We start from the raw sequence: 20,955 nt of genomic DNA, 5'->3' as shown, positions 1-20,955 counted from the left end.
CAGATCAAAGAATACTCTGTTAAAAGACAACAGGTTTTATGATCAAGGCAGAGAGCTACATTAAAAATAACATTCCTGCATCTCAGGATGGACAAGGGCTGGAGAATCAGCATCTCTATTAGCCTGTTAAAGTCACCTGCCTGTTGTTTTGTCACAGAAAGGTTGAGTTTATCTCGGTAATTATGGGTATCTCTGTATTTCAAACTGGCAGTCGAAACCTGGCGCTGCTTGATGAGCTGATTTGGCAAGCTGCTGGATCGCCCACCCGCAGACTGCAGCCTCTTTGCTGCAGCTTGCTGCACTGAACCTTTCATGAGATGAAATTCTGTGCTTTGAAAGGTCCTCCTCGCCAGCCAATAGCTGACAGGCTCACTCTCCGCACCCACCAATCCCGCTCCTGTTGCTAGGGCTATAATAAGTATCCCACCGGCTTCTTGCTGCACTGCTCAGACACCTATTGCATCCTGTAAAAAATGAACGCTATAAGCACACGGGAGGCGGTAGGATTCAGCACCAACCGATCTTCAAGCTGGTGTTTTAATGCACTGCTACACTTTCAGGAACAGTGGCGTCATGGCTGTTGGTAAATGCTGGTGACATTATACATCTCAGAACACATTGGGGCCCGCCGATGGACATGTAATTGAATCTACAGCAGCTGCAAATTCAATTTAGTACTTTTCATGACAAATTCTTTCAAATTAGAGCAAAACGAAATAGATATTTGTCATGGAATGACGTATAGTTGATTTCGTCTTCATTAAACAAACACAGCATCCATTCAATTACATTGTTTATATAATTGATGTCATCTACATCCCTGGAGAAGATTAAATTATAAAGGGCACATCTACAGGAAACAGAAAATTATTCCGCTGTGCTTCACTTCCACCTATTCAAATACCGCTCGGTCTCATCAGATGAAGCGTTATTTCCCTGAAGGCAGGATGACAATGCACAAGTTACCACTGAGCCGTAGTTATGTCACCCTGAGGAAAATGCCTTCTAAATCATTGGATCAAACTCTTCGTTAGCATGAGTGAATGGCCACTTCAGACAGCGTCACATTGAAAAGCTCCGGGTGATATAAAAGAAAGTATATCTTTGATGACGGATTAAAAATAAACTGTGGAAGCCAAGTGCGATTTGAAGATGATACAGGTAGGTTATTTTTGTCCTCTCTGAATTTAGTGAGCTCCTTCAAGTTTGTAGAGGTAGTTCACACACATCTCCTCCTCTTTTAGATCAAAATATCCCTCCTAAATCTGTCTGGCAAATAAAGAAGCTGTGTCAGCAGCCAGTGAGTTTAGTTTAGCTTAGCATAAAGAGTGAAAAAGAAAAAAACAGCTTTACTCTGTCTGATCAAAAGCGTCCAAATGCCTCTAACTTGTTTGTTACGATTATTTGCTGGGACATGAACAAAGGGTGGTTTCTATATGTAGCTTAAACAACCAAGATTTAAGTCAAGTTAGTTAGAGATGCTCGTAGACCAGTTTTGTTACCTTTGGGGAGATACACGTTGGCGGCTTCCTCCTTTTTTTCCAGTCTTTATGCAATGATAAGCGAAGCAAAGCTAAAAGGCTGCTGGCTGTAGCTTCATATCGTGCAGCCGTGAGAGTGTTTTTTGTTCATACTAGTCCTTTAAGCCCCCATAACTTTATTGGGCTAAAAGAAAGTCAGCCATGTGCCTGAATGTGGCAAATAGAAGGTCAAAACGTCGCCTGTTTGGGCAAGTTTTGGGTGGATCTGACTCGATCTGATTGGGAACCTGATGATACTACGTCCCGTCCACTGACAGCTGTAACCGAATCAATCAAACAGACACCCCCCCCAAAAACACAGCTTTTTGAGACTTATTTTCTCATTAATGATGGACCTCCAGAAAACTAATCTGGAAAAGTGAATTTAGTGGATGACATACGGGACGTAATGCAGGAAATGTAAAGGCACAGAGGGAAAATATCAACATTTTCCTGAGACATAGGCACATTATGAAGAAAAGCTCTACATGACCAAAATTACAATATATTAGCTTAACATCCAACTAAAAATGTATTTGAATGGCCTCCGGCATTTCTGTAGACGTCAGCAAAAAACGTCGCAGCTTCGGGCTTATAAAAAGTTTTGGGTTACGACATCATTCATACGGACTTTTCTCATGTCCACGGTACATACAGGGCTGTATGTAACGTCTGTCTGAATGCAGCAACTCACAAAAACTGTGCACCTAACTTTTTTTTTTATATATATATATCATTAAATGTTAATAGCATGCTTGGCGTCCATGTATCAATAGAATATTGAGGCCTTTAAAAGGCCTTTAATCTGGCTTCTCACAGTCCTTGCTGAACAATTCAACATAAACCAAACCACAATACTGTTTTAGGGCTCTGGGGCAAAAGTGGCAGCTCTGTGAACAGCAGCAGCAATCAAATAAACGGCCTGAAAACGGACTCACAAGTAATTAAAACTTGAGACGTTTCTTGAAAGAAACCAGGATGGATAAAGACTGACGGCTCTGTGAGTTTGGAGGCCAGGAGCTGAAACATGGCAGCTCATGACCAATCAGGTTTTAGAAATAAAAGCTCGGATTAATCCTGAATCGAATCACCGTTCTTCAGCAAAGATATACCAGACAGGTAAGGAATGTGTTTCTGAGCAGCTCCCCACACAGACACGTTGGATTTTGAAAAGTTTATGATCCGACTCAACGTGATCTGCGGCTCAAAGATGCAAAAGAAGATAATAGCTGTACAGCTCCAGAAATATCAACCCATTAGAGGTAAGGAAGGAGAGAGCAAAGAGAGATGGTGAGAAAGAGGGGACCAAGAACAGAGACAGACCTATAAATAGGCCTCCCTGCAGCCTGTGAGTAGACAGTGAGTAGACCAGAGACATCAATTTGACAGCCTCTCCACTATAGAGACTATCTGCCTCTTTATGGATGGAAAGAGTTCACATTAAAAAAAAAGCCTGATTCATCAAAACACATTAAATTACATCAAATACACACATAATACTCATTGGAGTCGGACATCTGCTGTTTTCCACTGTGATTATAATGTTTTCTTGCAGCATTAAGTTATGATACGACATGGAAAGCTGCTGGCTCTTTCGGGGTACAAAGACAGCTGTTATGCATGACTGCTGCGAAATGAATTATTCAGGCCAACATTGAGATTTTGTATTATTTATCAAAAAGTGCCACAACGTTCAGCTGAAGGTTTCAAGAGACTATTTTAGCAGCACCCGTCCCAAAACATTCTGGGGTACATTACACCTCTCATTTTGGCTGCAGCACACAACACTGCAGTCTTTTCATTTAATTATTTGATTACAGGCTTTTTCATTTTTCCATTTTTGAACACCAGAGGTGATTATTCCTAACTACAGAGAGTTGCGTGAAGTTTGTAAAGGATGAGGCTAAAATTGTCCTCCCTCTCCACTCCACTCCTTCATCACTATTACGTCAAACCGCATGTTGTTTCAGGGCCTCCCACTTCAGGAGATTAACAGACATCAAAATAAGACACGTGTGCTCAAACTTATTTATTTATTTATGCAGTGAATCTTAATGTAACCTATGGACTACTTACTTGGCGTTCCTTTTATGATGAAAGATTTATCTATAGTTTTTTTTGTGTGGTAAAAATGGTTTTAATTCCAAGAGACGTGGGTGGATTGGCAATAGGTAAAGTTATACACAGTTACAAGTTACACTAATAGCTAGATAGACCATAAGTATTGTTAAGCAGGACTACCTTAGTGGGTGTTGCTTTGATTTAATTATGATTTTGAATTAGATTTTTTTTTGTTTTGTTTCTGCTGAAACCAAGTAATAAGGATTTTGGGGCATCAAAATAAATATTTTCCATTCCAAGAAAAGTGAGTAAATTACCTTTAGCTAAGGTTGTAGAGATAGAAGTGATGGCCAAAGGTTTACCATTTAGGAGGACTACTGTACATTACCTGCTGTTAATTTATTACCATTAAAATTCAATTATTGTTTGTTAATGTGGTATAAAGAATCAATAACAGTGATTTTGGAACATGGAAATAGATTTCTCGGCTCTAAAAAAAAAAAGAAAAAGGGTAAATTAGCTTTTGCTAAAGCTATAGATATCAGTATCTGCTAACATTTACTCTGCTCTTGCTGGTTTGACTAGTTAGCATTTAGCTGGACTTTTCCTGTTCCGTTCTCTCCACGAAGGCTTTTGATACAGTGAAATTATCGTTTAACTATCAAGTTTATACAGTCATAATAACCTAATCTTGAACATTTTCCGCTCTGTATTTTAAGTGCATGCACTCCTCAAAGAGTCCTGATTCTGCTACAGTGTGAGGTGTGTCTCTGTAATAGTTTAGAGCCGACATGCTTCGTTTTACAATTAGCCCCTCAGGTTGACAAATTATACCTTGCAGTGTTTGTGGGTCTGCCTGATGCCTTAGTTGGTGACTCATTATGCACGTGGGCACAGGGGATTTCCCCACAGTGTAGAGAAGAAGTCAGAAGAAAAAAAAAAAAAAACCTCCACTTCCTTCACTTTGCAGCCTTGGGGTGGGGGTGGGGTATGGGGGTGGGGGGGGGGGTAGAGTTCAGTTGACAGCAGGCCAGCGGGGTCAGACGTTGAATAACGGACAGAGAGGGGCTGGAGACGTGGAGCCGGCTGAGGCTGAAGGAGTGAAGCGTGGCGCGGCAAAAGCAATAGAGGGCTAACGGGGGGAGCCGAGGGTTCGTGCTCTGCTCTGTATCTGAAGCCGAACGATGGCTGGCTCTGAATGTGGAAACCGAAGGGCGTATGGGTGTGGAGGTAGACGCTGGAGCAAAGTTTCCCCAATGACACCACAGTCACAGTCCCAAAATAAAGGCTTGTTTTTAAGCATTTGAAACTAGAATAGAATAGAATAGAATAGAATAGAATAGAATAGAATAGAATAGAATAGAATAGAACGTTTTATTAGGCTACTACTCGGGCAGTGAGTGAGCTGACAAAAAGAGCAGCCATACAGTGAAGTTACTACCCTGTACGAACGCAGTATTGTGCTGTTGCGTGGCAACAGTTTCCACAGAAATCGTTGCTCAGAAAGCCTCTCCTCTTTTGGTCTTCACATAACTGCAGCGAGCAGAAAGGAAAAAAAAAAAAAAAGGGCTGACTGCAGGAATACAAATGAACCGTGTTAGCTTGCAGTGGCTAAAGGCTTGTTCTTATTTTATTTGAACACGTTCACGCGAGAATAGTTACTACTTCAGCAGAAAATTGTAACGTGGAAAACTCCACGTTACAATTTATAGTTTACATTTTACACGCTGTTACATTTCACAGTGTAAACCTTGTTTTGTGGCTGTGCTGCATTACAGACCGACCCGGGACACCGGATGGACATCTGCAGTCAGAGCAGTTAAAACAGAAACAAACCAGGCAGGCTTTGAATATTAAAGGATTTTAGTCAAACTGCAACATCTTTATTTTATTTAAACTTCAGGGATTGAAAATGTTGCATAAAAACTTAATTACTACGATTTTGGAGCATCAAAATAGATTTTTCAATTTCTAGAAATTTGGGTAGCCTACATTTGCCAAGAATTGAGACAGCAGTTCAAGCCAACACTCTGCAAGCAAGGTCGACCAGTTTACATTTAGCAGGAATTCTTTGTCATTGTTATTTTTTTTTTCTTCATGGGATAATTAGTTCTTGCTTATTTATGTGACTAAAAAAAAAAAATCTAATAGAATAGCCTCCAACATTTTTTGGAACAATCCAGTTTTGTAATTTTGTTCTAGCCGGGAAGGACTTACTGCTAATAGTTACTCTGCTACCTAGTTGGACTCTTAGCATTTAACAGAACTATTTTATCCATTCATGTTTTTTTTTGGAATGATTTTAGATTTTGCTATTGTCTGTTTATGGGGTAAAAAAAAAAAAACCCACTCATATACTACATTTTTGGAGCATTTATTATCCCCCCAAAAAGGAGTAAATTAGCTTTAGTTTACTCCAGGGACAACACTGCTAACAATGTAAACTAGTGTTGGACATTCATCAGCTGTCTGTTCATTTATTGTCGTTATAAACTGTATAAAGATGTTGCTATGTTTAATCTAGTACAAAAAAGTCTATTTGGCTGCAAAGACTTTGAAGCAAAAATAATTTTGAAGGTAAATACTGTTTGATGTTTCAGCAGTTTAACTGTTTAATGTCTACAATTGCATCCACAATGTGATCTTTGTGTATGTTGCAGTCACAGTTTTATTCTGCCCCAGCTTAAAAAAAAAAAAAAACTTGATTTATTTTCAATTCTAATCATAGATCCGCAGTTTTTTCTTTGCTCGGTGCTTGTTGCCATTGCATCTTTTCCATATTGTTCCTTCTCAGGCCATGAGAGATATTGTTCCACCTACTACACACACCTCCAGAAAAACCTTCAGCCCGCTCTACCTCAGGAAATGTTGCCTCTTTAAATCCAGCTCAATTTGATTAACTTGAAATGTGTGCTGATTGGCACACTACGCTGCGACAGTAGTGATGTGATGGTGACTGGCAGCGGCACTCTTGTTTGGGGAGTTCACATTTTGCAGAATCATGCCTCCTCCTTTTCCTCAGTAGTGAAACATTTATTTTTGCAGCACAATCGAAGGAGAGAAGAGAGAGTGTTGCGATAATGTATGGATGGGAAGAAATATCTTAATAGAGACAAAAATGTGCTCTTTACAAATAACAGAAACCTAAACAGCAGGATTACATTAATTTTAGAACTTGTTTGGGCCACGTGTTATTGTAATTCAGTGTAACATTTCTGGAGCTTTTTGGTGGAAAATGATTTTCTAAAGCTGAAAACATAAGAACAATGCACATATGGGAATTAGACCACAAAATAATATTCATATTCCCTTTTATGTCTACTAATTGCATCATTCAAAAGGAAAATCTCAGGTAACTGTCAGAGCAGTGACCCAGGAGGTGAAAGGTGTTCAGCTGTCTTCAGCTGGACTGCAGCAAGGTGGGATATTACTGTGGAGATACTTAAATGCAGCAAAATGCTGCCCTCTAAAGGTGTGGAGAATAAAGTGCAGTCAATATTCAGAATGTGGCTTTAAAAACAGGGTGAGGAAAATGTGGTGATTAGACAGCGTGCATTTATGTGTATTAAAACTGCATTCTAAAATACTATTGATGGTTAAATGCCAAAACCCTCCTAAAAAAGCCTCACTGAATAAAAGTAATAAGGGGAAAATCAGAGAAGATAATACTGATTTTATTTCCACAAGGCTCCCATCTAGTGTTTCTTACTCAACCAAACAGCAGGGGTGCTGCATGTAATAGAAGCTGCAAATTAAACAAAAAAAAAATACATTTTTAAATATTATAACCTTTATTATTTTCAACAGCTTTAGGAAAATTGAAAAAAAAAATCTTCTTTATGGAGGACTATTCACCGTCTTCTATAATTAAGTTCAGCAAGCGAAGCAAAAGCAAGAATTAGGAGAGAAAAAGACAAAGAAAGATACAAAAATCTACATTTCAAAACACTCCCTTCTTTTTTCTGTTTAATCTGTGCACTCAGTAAATGACTCGTCTTCATACAAGTCCTCCAACTCTCCTTCTCTGCTCCCCTCATTGCTGACTTTCCTGTGGGCAACAAACGCTCAATCATGTCGATGAAGGTGTAGTAAGTGAGATTGCAGAAGAGGACGAGGAAGAGGAGAATTGGGGGAGTAACACTAGACTAAAAAATGCTGTGCAGTACATCTCCTTCACACCACAGCTCATCACTTTTTTTTTTATCCACATCAACCTCAAGAGGAGAGAAGCGACAGGGAAGCCAAACACAAAGCACTCATCAGTGGCCCTGCTGCGTGTCCTTTTATTTTAGGTACAGCTCTTTGAGCGCTTTGTGTTCACTTGGTTCCTCCTAAATCCTCTTAAGGTTGAGCAAACAACGGATGAGAAGCTCTAAGTCTGAAGCGGAGGGAGCTGAACTTACAGGCTTTTTTAGAAATTTACCTCAAGGAAGGATGAAGCGCAGGCGAGCACCTCGATAAGCCCCAAGAACCACTGCAGGAGAAGACGCGATATAAGAGGCCGGAATTTATACAGTTCATGATAAACACAGATTTGATCGGAGCGAGACTGCAGCAGGTCAAAGGCTGACATTTAGGGAGATAAGCTCATACACCATTTTTGCTCGAGAGTTACTGTAGATGAGAACACTTTCTGTTTGTCTATGAAGCTGCAGCCAGCTATCTTCAATTAGCTTTGTTGAGCTTAGCATAAAGACGAGAAATAGGGGGAAACTGTTCGCTTCCCTTTCAGGCTTCAATCCACAGAAAAACCAACAGTTTGTGATTTTATGGGGGTTATATGTTGAGCTAAAAAACATAATTTGTTGTTTATATATTTCTGTTTTTGTAGATGATAAACCAAACTGGTTATAACATGTTTATTTATGAGCTTTAGAGGCACTGATATTCAGGCTTTTTTTTTTTTTTTTTTTAGCTTTGAATGGAGTGATGGTAATGTTTCTCTGTTTCCAGTCTTGATTCCTGTTGTTCTGGGTTTTGTACCCTCACGGTTGAAATGCACTTATTGTAAGTCGCTTTGGATGAAAGCGTCAGCTAAATGAAATGTAATGTTTATGCTGTGCTAAGTTAGCCTGCTGCTGGCTGCAGCTTCATGTTTAACTGTCAGACATGAGAGTGACTTGGCTTTTCTCGTCTCATACTTCTCTGCAAGAAAGTGAATAAGCCTATTTTCCGCACGTCAGTTCCTCATCAGCGAATCTGTCATTTTTAATATATGTAATTTATTTTTACGTTTCATTTAGATTATTTTGAGGTATTTAAGAATCTGGATGAAATAATATTGTAAAATAATGAGCTGACATTTTGCAACATCCTGTTTAAGATATGTTTCATCTGTGTTTATTCACATGCATTTCTGAATTTCTTAGTGCTGTACAGTTGAACATTTTGGGTCTCCATCAGAACGGCCTCCAAAGTCAAAATTTGAATTAAATTGTTTTTGGTGTAGACGGCAGTGAAGTGAAAACTGGAATGTAATGCCACGATACATCATCCCTCCAAGACGATCAATAAAAAATTGTGATCTTCTTTAAGCCGGCTGTAGCACCAACCTACACCTTGAAGACTGTGAAATATGTATATCTTTGATTTTATTGTTCCAGCAGTTCGATACACCTGCTATAAGCCTCAGTTTTTATCAGAATCTTATTAAAAGATTTCACCGTCACATGTTGTGTATCAGATGTCCTCCACATATCTCACTGAATGGGAGACTGCTCTGTGCTACTGTACTGGTGGTGGCTGGGAAAGTGTGGAGGAGGAGAATGTCGCTGCAGCTCCACATCTCTCCCAGCGGAGAAGTAATTAGCCGAGCCCCCCACAGACATGACCGGCTTGTTAATGGAAAACAAAAGCGGCGCAGCCGTCACTGCTGCCGCAGGGGTTTCCATTTAGCTTATCAGAAGAGGACAAACGCTTTTATCTGCTTGAGTGTGCTGCTAACTTAAGCACCAAAGCACAAAAAATATCCACTATCAGAAAGAGATTACTGTTGTAGATACAGGACACAACAGATGAGAGTACATCCCTGTGCAATACCACTTAAAGGTCAAATGATTCAAATTTGTGTCACCACAGATAAAAAGCACATTTAAGTTAAAAAACGATTTCCTCTTCTTCTTCTTTTGTGAGACTATAAACACAGGCCTCAATGTAGGAACTCTTTGCAACTAAACACCTGTGATGTCCAAATAGACTAATTACATAAACATAGTTATAAAGTGACCTGTGCAGAACTGCTTTATCGTTGGACCTCATGCACCTTAAAACTATCAAAAAAGAAGTGTGTACCGCTGCACACTTTCCACCCTAAACGGCCGAGGAAGTGGTGGCAGACACATGCTGCGATTACTTCCGCTCAGTGCAAAACGGCAGTGTGCGGTTTGAGACAACACTACCCTGTCGAAATTCAAGTACCTCACAGGTAGGAGTCCTGACATGTAAGGGAACTGCCACAGGAATTTAAAAAAATCGGATCGTAAGACTTTAAAAAGATGGAAATAAAAAAGGAGGTTCGGTGACCAACTAAAAATCTATTGCAGCTGTACTCACACAATGAGTCAGAGGCACAGGGCTCCCTCGGAGAGTGACGCCACAGACGGGCCCTGTACTACCACAATCTTACTGTGTGAAGAGACGGCCAAGTGTTTTAGTCTTGGCACATTGGTTATCAGTTAAAATCGGTGTGTCTGTGACAGCTCAGACAGTGTGATGTACATTACATAACGTCCACCTCTACAGACAGCGTCCAAGAATAAAAACCCGTGCTTGCTCTTCGGCACAAAAGTGCAAGATGAAATGTTGCTGAAAAACATTCAAATTTAATTCAGTTCTACATATTTAGTGCCAAATCAGAACATATGTCATCTCAGGGCATTTAACGCCGTAGAGTCCGAACAACAGAACTTTGCAACATTATTTGAGAAAAATCCAAAAATTCAACAATTTCCACAGGAGCGACAAATGGAGGGAAAAAGTCCACTTTAACAGGAAGCAGACCTCCAACAGAGCCCAGCTCAGAGGTGGGTGGCCATCTGCCTCGACAGAGCAGAGACAGAAAAGAACAGCATAGAGAAACTCTGAGTTGGGTTGGTTGGTGGAGCCAGTAACTGCAGAGCAGAAACATGCAGCTCCAATGCAAGAGAAGCCTGATGCACTTTCTTTGATCAGATGGGACCAAGATGTTCGACGTGAACCTGGCCAGGACTACCTCAGTGAACGCATCGTCCCGAGGTGGGAATGCGATGAAATGGGGCCGCATGAGTGTGAAAGGTGTCGGGAGAGATGACATTAACAGCTTGAGGGAAGAGAAATATTCCAGCGTGATGACAATCCGAAGCACACACGATAACAGTGGAAAAAAACTATGACCTGGCCGAGTATGTTGTCTGACTTGAGTCCAACAGAACACCCTTGGGGTATTTTAAAGAGGCAGAGAAGCACAACTCCTGCCGCAAAGAGCAGCTGAAGAATGACAGAACATGTGCAACACTGCATGCAGAGGAAGATCGAGTCTCATCGGAAGTAAAACGTGGACGTACGAAGCATTGAAAGAATAAATATTTCGGGAGTTAAAACTGAGGCCTGTATTCCTAATGTGGCGAATCTGAACTGTTTTTATTTTTACATCAGAGCAACTACTGTTCAAATGTTAGAGGTAATTACTGTCAGGTAATAAAATTTCAAATCATTTGACATTGTAGTGATGTTACACAGGAGTTGCACTCTCCTCTGTTGTAGACCGTCTGCTGGTAGATTTAATACATGTGACATGTGAGAGACACTTCATTTGAAGTATGGAACGGGTCTATTTTTATCTAAGCATCTGCTCGCTGCTTTGTTTTGTGAGAAGCCTAATCGCAGAGCCGGCACTTTGGCAGAGCGCAGCAGGCGGGATTTGCAGAGCAGGCCACTTACGTAAGAAGACCTCCGGGGGCAGACATGGACCTCTCCGCCCGTCGGCCCTGATACTCGAAGGGATTACTGAAGGACCGCTTCCTCAGCATGGACTTCACAAGAATCTGCAGAGGACATCCAGAGGGAGTCTCAGTGAAAATACAAAACAGTTCGGCCAGAGAAGAAAATATACACTTTAAATGATGGTTGATTTTGTGTTTCTTAAGTATGAAATCTCGTAAAAAATAAACTCATTTATTTCAGTTTGTGGTGAACTATTGAGCACCTAATCTTCATAGTTTTACATTATAGCAGCATCAGAGGATGTTTCACATCCTTTCATAAAAATCACGATTAGATCATGTTGCATTAAAACAAAATGTGGATTTGTTGATATGTTTGTGTCTTTTGTAAAGTATTAATAGTATAAAGTGTATTTTAAATGTTATGTGCTTCTAAAAACTTTGAGATTAAAGTGCAGGAGGTATTTAGCTGTAAGTGGTTGAGATGTAGATGCTATTCTGTGGTCAATTTGTGATATAAAAGCTAAGATGAAGTTGTACCAGCAGGAAAATAAGGATTTTAAGAAAAGCCCTTACCTAATCAGTTTAAAGAGGTGAAACAATAACAGAAATTTCAATTTGAAACACACAAGCTGTGGTCTTCACGTTGTTCCACACTGACCAGAAAGAAAGTGACGTGCGACTCACCACTGCAGAAAGGCTGGGGATGAGTGTGACGCTGTTCTGCACCTCCTCCTCAGGTCACCTCCAACACCGTGCAGTGCTCCTCCTCCAACGGGAGAGGGTTCGAGCCGTTCTCCGTCACCCACTGATGGAGCTGCAACAGAAGCACATACACACATAAACATACATTCACTGTAAAGATGTTGTTGTTGTTTTGTATAATCTTAGGATGCAGTAGATTCTGATTCTCACCTTAATTTCAGAGATAGTGATTCTTGTTTCAGGGTTTTTATCCAGCATCCTTTCAATGACATCTTTTAGTTCGTTACTTATCGATGGACTGTTAAAAAAAAAAAAAAAAAAAAAAAGCAGCATAAGAAATATGTGAAATGAGACCATGGGTGGTTACTCTGCCAGCATACTCCAATGATACACAATAACATGTCAAGGTTTATCAAATAAGATTTGAAATATTTTGCTTCTTAATGTCATTTTCTTCCAAAACCAAGTGAGCACACGTTGTTTGTAAAAAAATAAAAAAATTGATTTAGTTCTTGCATATGAATAAAAACATGTTCAAGTTATTCTACATCCCAGAACAAATTTACAAAGTGTGATTGAAAAGCGAAGTCATTTGCAGCCACATGCTGTCGGCTGCTCTTTATAGAAGTGTGGTCTATGAATACATTACGGTTTGAATCCATGCTGTTACTTTTTTGTAGACAGAACAGTTAAATGTGTACTATCTAAATAGTTCCTGATGATTTCTCACGTCTCCGGAAACTCCACAGGTTTGTTCTTGATCTGGTTGTGCAGAGAAATGATGTATTCATCGTAAAAAGGGCACTGCAGCAGGACATACAAAATAAAATTGTTAAAATGTTTAAAATAAATGTTGGACTGGATTTGAATTGTGCGTGCATCTCCCTGTGAACTTTCTTACCATCCCAAAGACAAAGCAGTAGAGCGTGATTCCCATCGCCCACACGTCTAACGCCTGGTGAACAAACACACGGATTATCAGGATGTGTCGCCGAGGCGCTCTCTGCGGGCTGTCAGATGGCATTTCTTCACAATTTCTCACATTTGAAAAGCCCAGCCTGATGTGATGCATCGCATCCAAAACGTATGTAATTCACCGACGAGCCGAAGTTTGGTCTCACCTTCCCGCTGAAGCTCTGCTCTTGTTCGCTCATCGTCTCAGGAGCCATGAAGGCCGGCGTCCCCGCCGAGCTCGACAGGCGGGCGTCCGTCCCCTCGAACTCGTCGCTCACACCGAAGTCTGCGATCTTGACGTGACCGTCGTCGCCCAGCAGCAGGTTGGACGGTTTGATGTCTCTGTGGATGATCTTGTGGAAGTGCACTGGGCAAAGGAAAAAAAAAAAAATCACATTGTTGAGCTAAAAACTATCAGCTCTCTCCAGATGTTAGAACAGTAAAGTGGTGTCATACAGTTATACAGTCTTCTGGTCAATAAATACAAAATACTGGTAATAATCAAAGAGGTTTTCTTTATGTAGCAGCTAAATAAAGAAGTTACGCTAATAAACATTTAATGCCTGTTTTGGGCCTCTTTTTGTCTGATCTTTCAAACTTCTATTTAAAGTTTAAAACCCTCTTTAAACTTCACAGAATAATAGTTTGTGAATTTAATTGAAGAAGACGCTCATTCAATTTATAACCATAAAATACTTCATTATCTCTGTGAAAATGTAGGGCATAGAAGTATGATTTTTTTTTTCAATTTGTTTTGCAGTGAGCTGACAAAAATATGTACTTTTTAAATTATACATTTCCTACTTCCCACTCGTCCTGTCAACGAGTGTGCTAAATTATTTTCTAATAAAATGGTATCTGGGGTAAGGAGGATATTTCCATTAATTATAAAACAACAGTAGCACTTATAAGCATTTAACTTTACATATTTGTAGATTAGAAGTTGCTAATCATTTTGAGACTTGTATTTTTTTTTTGATACAGGCAGAGCCCTTGTTAAACAAATTGTAGACACCAGAATCCAAACACGAAGAATGCAACCACACGTTTATGAGCACTAAAATATTTATAATGAGGTTATAAATCCTGCGAACTTACGGTACTCCATTCCCAGTACGACATCTCTGAAGTAAAAGCGAGCCTGCTCCTCTGTTAAAGGGTTGTCGGTGGGCACCTCCATCACTGGCCTGAACGAGATTAGAGGTGCAGAGAGGTAGAACAGTTTTCATACGGTATCTCTTCAAACAGCCGGCTACCTCCACTCGGAGCTCGACAGAATACATTAATCCACAAAAAAAAAAAAGACATACCCTTTTGTCATCAATTCGAAGGCTTGCGGACAAATAATCAAATTTTAATGACTTCTAAATGACGAACTGAAATCATATTATGAATGCAAATTGGATGAATGATTCCCTACCCATGTGAAGTCCGTCTTCATCGGGATCATCGAGCACCTGGGATACACGTTAATTTAGCCGTCTCATATTTGTCCAGGTGTACGTTTGTACAATGACAACAATCATAATCGTACGTTTGTGGATTTTAAAAAGTTACAATCTTGTCTATACGAGTTTTCTTCCCTTTGACGGCCCCTATGGTGAGAAGCGGTAACTGCAGCTGTGTTTTGGACTTCAACTTCCCAAAGATTCAAAACACCATGTGTGACATCAATCAGTTGGCAGTCGAATGGTGCATTCATGCCAACTGGGATTTAGGAAAGTTCCAGCCTCTGAGTTGGCAAATTCACCTGAACACCAGTCGAACTGGGAATATTCCAGAAGGAAAGTGGGAGGTTTTTGAGACCTCTGAGAAGTGTGTTTGACCTCACTTGACATGGCAGCGTTTTTCCCTGAAAGTAGCCTAACTTGATTGCTCGCTATGTTATCTGTTCAAATGATCCGTACATCAAACAATTTAGAAATGAAGTGTACAAATAATATTGACCTCCTGAGCTCCATTTCTTTTCTGTGTTGGTTTATATGGATGCTGACGAGGTTATTTGTCACTTTTCTGTATCTGACGCTGCATTCAGGTAGCTGGGAAAGTTCCCATTAGGTAAGCTCCTATTTCCCAGGTGAGTTTACATAACGGGTTTGATCACCTGCTTGTGTTCTGGTTGTATGTCAGTTAAAACAAAAAGCAAAGAAGCAGCAAGTTAAATGCTCTCTAATCTACTGGCATGATTTCTGTCAGTTACAGTAACGGTGAGCAGCGAACCAGAAGGCTAACATTACGTCAGACGTGAAATCTGCCGTTATGATGAAGCCAAATTCATGAAAGTAATTACAAGTCAATCTCTCCCTTTCACAGCAAACGCAGCCATGTCAAGTGACGTCAAACCTACTTCTCAGAGCTCTCGAAAACCTCAGACTTTCTCAGTCGGAGGTTCGAACCTTCCCACTTCTAAGTTGTTTATGAACGCACCATGACAGAGCCCAGTTTTTTGTCACCGTATACTCCAGTGACACAGTATACTGAAGCTTCACCACTCAGCCTGAGAAGACGCCTAAATATCCAAAATAATAATAATAATAAACACCTGTGTGATTGAGTTGTGTTTTTCTGCTCATGTTACAGGTGTAAATTGCAGTTTTCTTGGCGAAATGTGCAGTAAGCTTGCAGAACTGCGTCGTCTTACTGACCTCCACCAGCTTGACAACATTGTGATGGTCCAGTTTCTTGAGGATGGCAATCTCCGTGTACACTTTCTGCAGAGGCAGCAGGGCTTTCGGGAACGGATCCTGCGCCGAGATCGATCCCTGATGAGGCAGCCGACCTGGAAGTCACACAAATACACGTCACCGCTGACAGCGCACGACTGAAACTGGATGGAAACTTTTAAAAAGGTTTTTTTTCACTCACGCAGAAATCCACACTGTCTCATCAACCTCTTCTTGGAAACTACTTTCATAGCCTGAATAAATTAGTTGACGCAAATGATGACAACAAAGACAAACTGACATGTAAATACCTACATGTGTTTCAAAAGCTTTAACTTACATAATGCTCTTCAGAATCTTCATTATAAGCTAATTTCACCACGCCGTATGAACCCTGTGGTGCAGAAAACAAAGGTAAACAACCTCTGTGAATCATATTTCTTCACTTGTAAACAAATAAAGTACAAATCATACTGATTAATCACCTTTCCGATCTCCTTCTTCAGTTTATACTGGTTCAGCTGCACGCAGTCCTGCAGAAATTTGAAGGGAGAATTCAATCATCTACACAAGCGATATGCTGAATTGTGTCGAAACCAATGAGCTCAAGACTCCTCACATCAGCGTCTGTGATGGACACTCGTTTGGTCTCGATGGTCGGCTGTCGGGCCATGCGGTTCCCTCTCTCCTGCAGAGACAGCTTCCTGTCAAAGAGATGAGCCCTGCGGGCGCTGGCAGTCCTCGGTGGGCCCGACTTGTGGCCGTTGGACGGGGTGATGCGGTTGCCGGCCACGTTCATGGCTGCGACCAAGTCGCCCAGCTCGCCGTTTTGCTCCGGATCCATGTCAGCCCTGCAGGCGGTGTCAGCGCTCATTGGTGCTTCTGGTGGTCCTGGTGGTTCTGGTGGTTCTGGTTCTGGTTCACTCACGGCCGAACATCCCAGAGTGCCACGTGATGCATCACTGCGCTGAGAGGTGTGGAAGCAGAAGTGAAGGAGACATGAAGGGAAAACCCTAACATGTTGAACAAAAATAACTTTTTAAACCATTAATTAGAGCTATATCAAACTAACTTCAGATTAAATACATTGCCAGTTTGTTGTGCATCCTCTTCAATTATCTTCTTATTTACCTGCAACATGCAGCAGAAACCATCTCACAGAACTCCTTTTAGTCTAAAAAGCATTAAAGACGTTTCACTTATGCCCGGGCCTGAGTGGATTCTTTTTCCATGGCACCTATTTTTTTGCTGCGTTCAAATGTGGTCGTATTTACCATGTACACGAGAAGAGTCCATATGAACGGCGCCCTCTTGTGGTATTCACGACGTCGTAACTCTAACTTTTCTATAAGCTGTAAGTTCACGAGTTGTGACGTGTTCGCTGACGTTTACAGAAAGGTCAGAGGTTACGGAAGTTAATTTTTCATTGGATGTTAAGCTAATATATTGTAGAGTTGGTCTTCGTAACTTAGATAACGTCCTACGTCTGAGGAGAATGTTGATCTTCCAACAGCCTCATCTTTTCCATCTGTCTTTGCATTTCCTGCGTTACGTTACCCCCTTAGCTTGCTAAATTGTTCGCCTCTGCAGCTTCTAGATGCCGTCCACGTTGACATTGCCCAGCAACAATGTTTTTACAAGCCAAGACTTCCCCTGTTGTGACCAAGAGCTCACGAGTTCCAATTGAACGCAGCATTTGACTTGTGGTTGCAGTATAAGCCCAGGTGTAACTAATAATATTACTCATAGCTGTACTCTGCCAGGTGTCCTTGTCGGGAGGCAGAATACACAAGAGGCAGTTATTAAAGTAAAACAGAAACACCTGTGCTTTTCCTGCTGGTCAAATATCTGCAATAAAAAAGGACAAGTTTGCAAACTGTACAGTGGGTACGGAAAGTATTCAGACCCCTTTACATTTTTCACTCTTTGTTTCATTGCAGCTATTTGTTAAAATCAAAAAAGTTCATTTTATTTCTCATTAATGTACACTCAGCACCCCATCTTGACAGAAAAAAACAGAACTGTAGAAATTTGTGCAAATTTATTAAAAAAGAAAAACTGAAATATCACATGGTCATAAGTATTCAGACCCTTTACTGTGACACTCATATTTAACTCACATGCTGTCCATTTCTTCTGATGCTCCTTGAGATGGTTCTACTCCTTCATTGGAGTCCAGCTGTATTTAATTAAACTGATTGGACTTGATTAGGAAAGGCACATACCTGTCTATATAAGACCTTACAGCTCACAGTGCATGTCAGAGCAAATGAGAATCATGAGGTCGAAGGAACTGTCCAAGGAGCTCAGAGACAGAATTGTGGCAAGGCACAGATCTGGCCAAGGTTACAAAATCATTTCTGCAGCACTCAAGGTTCCTAAGAGCACAGTGGCCTCCATAATCCTTAAATGGAAGAAGTTTGGGACGACCAGAACTCTTCCTAGACCTGGCCGTCCAGCCAAACTGAGCAATCGTGGGAGAAGAGCCTTGGTGAGAGAGGTAAAGAAGAACCCAAAGATCACTGTGGCTGAGCTCCAGAGATGCAGTAGGGAGATGGGAGAAAGTTCCACAAAGTCAACTATCACTGCAGCCCTCCACCAGTCGGGGCTTTATGGCAGAGTGGCCCGACGGAAGCCTCTCCTCAGTGCAAGACATATGAAAGCCCGCATAGAGTTTGCCAAAAAACACATGAAGGACTCCCAGACTATGAGAAATAAGATTCTCTGGTCTGATGAGACCAAGATTGAACTTTTTGGCATTAATTCTAAGCGGTATGTGTGGAGAAAACCAGGCACTGCTCATCACCTGCCCAATACAATCCCAACAGTGAAACATGGTGGTGGCAGCATCATGCTATGGGGGTGTTTTTCAGCTGCAGGGACAGGACGACTGGTTGCAATTGAAGGAAAGATGAATGCGGCCAAGTACAGAGATATCCTGGAAGAAAACCTCTTCCAGAGTGCTCTGGACCTCAGACTGGGCCAAAGGTTCACCTTCCAACAAGACAATGACCCTAAGCACACAGCTAAAATAACAAAGGAGTGGCTTCGGAACAACTCTGTGACCATTCTTGACTGGCCCAGCCAGAGCCCTGACCTAAACCCAATGGAGCATCTCTGGAGAGACCTGAAAATGTCTGTCCACCAACGTTCACCATCCAACCTGACAGAACTGGAGAGGATCTGCAAGGAAGAATGGCAGAGGATCCCCAAATCCAGGTGTGAAAAGCTTGTTGCATCATTCCCAAGAAGACTCATGGCTGTACTAGCTCAAAAGGGTGCTTCTACTCAATACTGAGCAAAGGGTCTGAATACTTATGACCATGTGATATTTCAGTTTTTCTTTTTTAATAAATTTGCACAAATTTCTACATTTCTGTTTTTTTCTGTCAAGATGGGGTGCTGAGTGTACATTAATGAGAAATAAAATGAACTTTTTTGATTTTAGCAAATGGCTGCAATGAAACAGAGTGGAAAATTTAAAGGGGTCTGAATACTTTCTGTACCCACTGTACATGTCTCCCTATGAGGCCTTTAAATAACACTGATTTGACTGCAGCACATGTAAGCGAGGTGAAAGGAAATAAAAGCAAAGTAAATGAGAAATCTCTGCCTCTGACAGCAGTCCAGCAGCAGATACCGTTCAGCTCGTCATGAGCAGGACACACCGTTGCCTAAAAACAGCAGGAGGCATGAGAAGCTCCTTATGTAACAGTGGAGAGCTTTAACAGCCGTGTAAATTCACAATATTTACAAAGAGCACAAGACTGTGACAGAATGCACACATATTTCAAACAAATATGGACGTGAAGCTATAAAAAAAAAATTGTTAAAAATCATAAACAAGTGGTAAAAAAAAAAAAAAGTATAAAAAGAAATAAAAGTTTAACGCTGATCTGAATCCTCTTCATCATGTCGCACTGATAAAATAGAGATAAAATATGAGAAGGAGGTTTTACTCACTCGGTGGAGGCATCCTGTGTTCACGGCTGCTCTGGTAAATCTGCATGATATCGGGAGATGAAGCTCCTCAGGCTCAGTGCAGGACTTTCACTGGCCACTGGCAGCGAGGGTCATCAGCAGTGCTCGTCTTAAGGATTAACCGAAGCCACATATAGCTGGGGCAGAGTTATTCTGAGGGCAGTCGGTCACGTTGACAGTCAACAGGAAAAACATTCCTAGACAGGGCTGGACATCAGTAAGAGGATGCCGACGGCACAGATTCTGCATGGAGCAGTCACTGTGGACGGAGAGATGTGTGTTTATTGGATTTTCTTTTTACGTATTAGTGACATAAATACCATGACTATAGAACATAGGCAATAATAGGATGCTGTGCCATGTGTGTTATTAAAAAAATATGCAGGAATTCTCTTTGCAAACTATCTTAAAGCAGACAGCACGTATATCATCTTTGATCCCAGGGATTTACGTAGTCACAAGGAGACTGAAAATCGAGTTATGGATCTACATTTCCCAAAAACTAAATATGAAAGTCTCTGCAGGATATTCATTTTAAGATGATATTAAACATGTCGAGGGTAAAATATTCTTAGTAATATATAAAGTAGAATTAATACATTAAAATGCAACCACAACAGCAAGATGCTTATTTCCTGTTGGCTTCATTCATACCTGAAATGTTACACAAATTGTACATTTTTGAAGTAGTACAGAAGTATAGTTTTGAGCACTTTTAAAGAAAATCATGCAGATTGTTTGTGTGAAAATGACACTAAAGGGGCAGACACTTGAAAATAAAAACATTTGACATTGGGCCAACTGCTGACACAACAAAAGTCCTTCTCAGTAGCTTTGTCCTTTAAGTCAGTCTTAAAAAACTCACTATATTTTAGACTTGCTTCATATTAATTCCACTGTTTTATTGATTTATTGTTTAGTTTTTTTCTTTCACGTTTCATTATATTTCATTAAGCTAACTGTTACTTTTTGTCCTTTTTGAATACACATAAAGCGCTTTACAACCATTTTTTTTTTTTAGTTGGCCTCTATATTTAACAACAGCTGTGGAAACTTTCAGGTTTCTGGGATCCACAATTTCCCAGGACCTTGAAGTGGGAGTCCAACATCAACTCCATCATCAAGAAAGCCCAGCAACGGATGTACTTCCTG

The 20,955-nt window shown here is 40.7% G+C and overlaps 1 protein-coding gene across 1 annotated transcript; it reads right to left on the bottom strand.

The window, feature by feature from the left end:
• Window positions 1–7,431: 7,431 nt before the first annotated feature.
• On the bottom strand, window positions 7,432–19,870 carry camkk1b (calcium/calmodulin-dependent protein kinase kinase 1, alpha b). Its single transcript, XM_069712362.1, is given in 18 exon segments — window positions 7,432–7,629; window positions 8,005–8,055; window positions 11,499–11,602; window positions 12,188–12,238; window positions 12,240–12,317; window positions 12,416–12,503; window positions 12,936–13,009; window positions 13,107–13,160; window positions 13,327–13,526; window positions 14,258–14,346; window positions 14,470–14,491; window positions 14,580–14,616; window positions 15,805–15,938; window positions 16,025–16,076; window positions 16,163–16,216; window positions 16,308–16,355; window positions 16,442–16,789; window positions 19,786–19,870. Coding segments are annotated over 17 exon segments (1,473 nt in total). The 5' UTR covers window positions 16,697–16,789; window positions 19,786–19,870; the 3' UTR covers window positions 7,432–7,547.
• Between the last annotated feature and the right edge of the window lie 1,085 nt (window positions 19,871–20,955).

This window comes from Brachyistius frenatus, unplaced genomic scaffold (genome assembly GCF_029030835.1).
Source record: "Brachyistius frenatus isolate BFR_SWC_R1_liver_20210118 unplaced genomic scaffold, ASM2903083v1 Contig_109, whole genome shotgun sequence".
NCBI classification, from domain to species: domain Eukaryota; kingdom Metazoa; phylum Chordata; class Actinopteri; family Embiotocidae; genus Brachyistius; species Brachyistius frenatus.
This window is presented reverse-complemented; position numbering and strand designations above follow the sequence as displayed.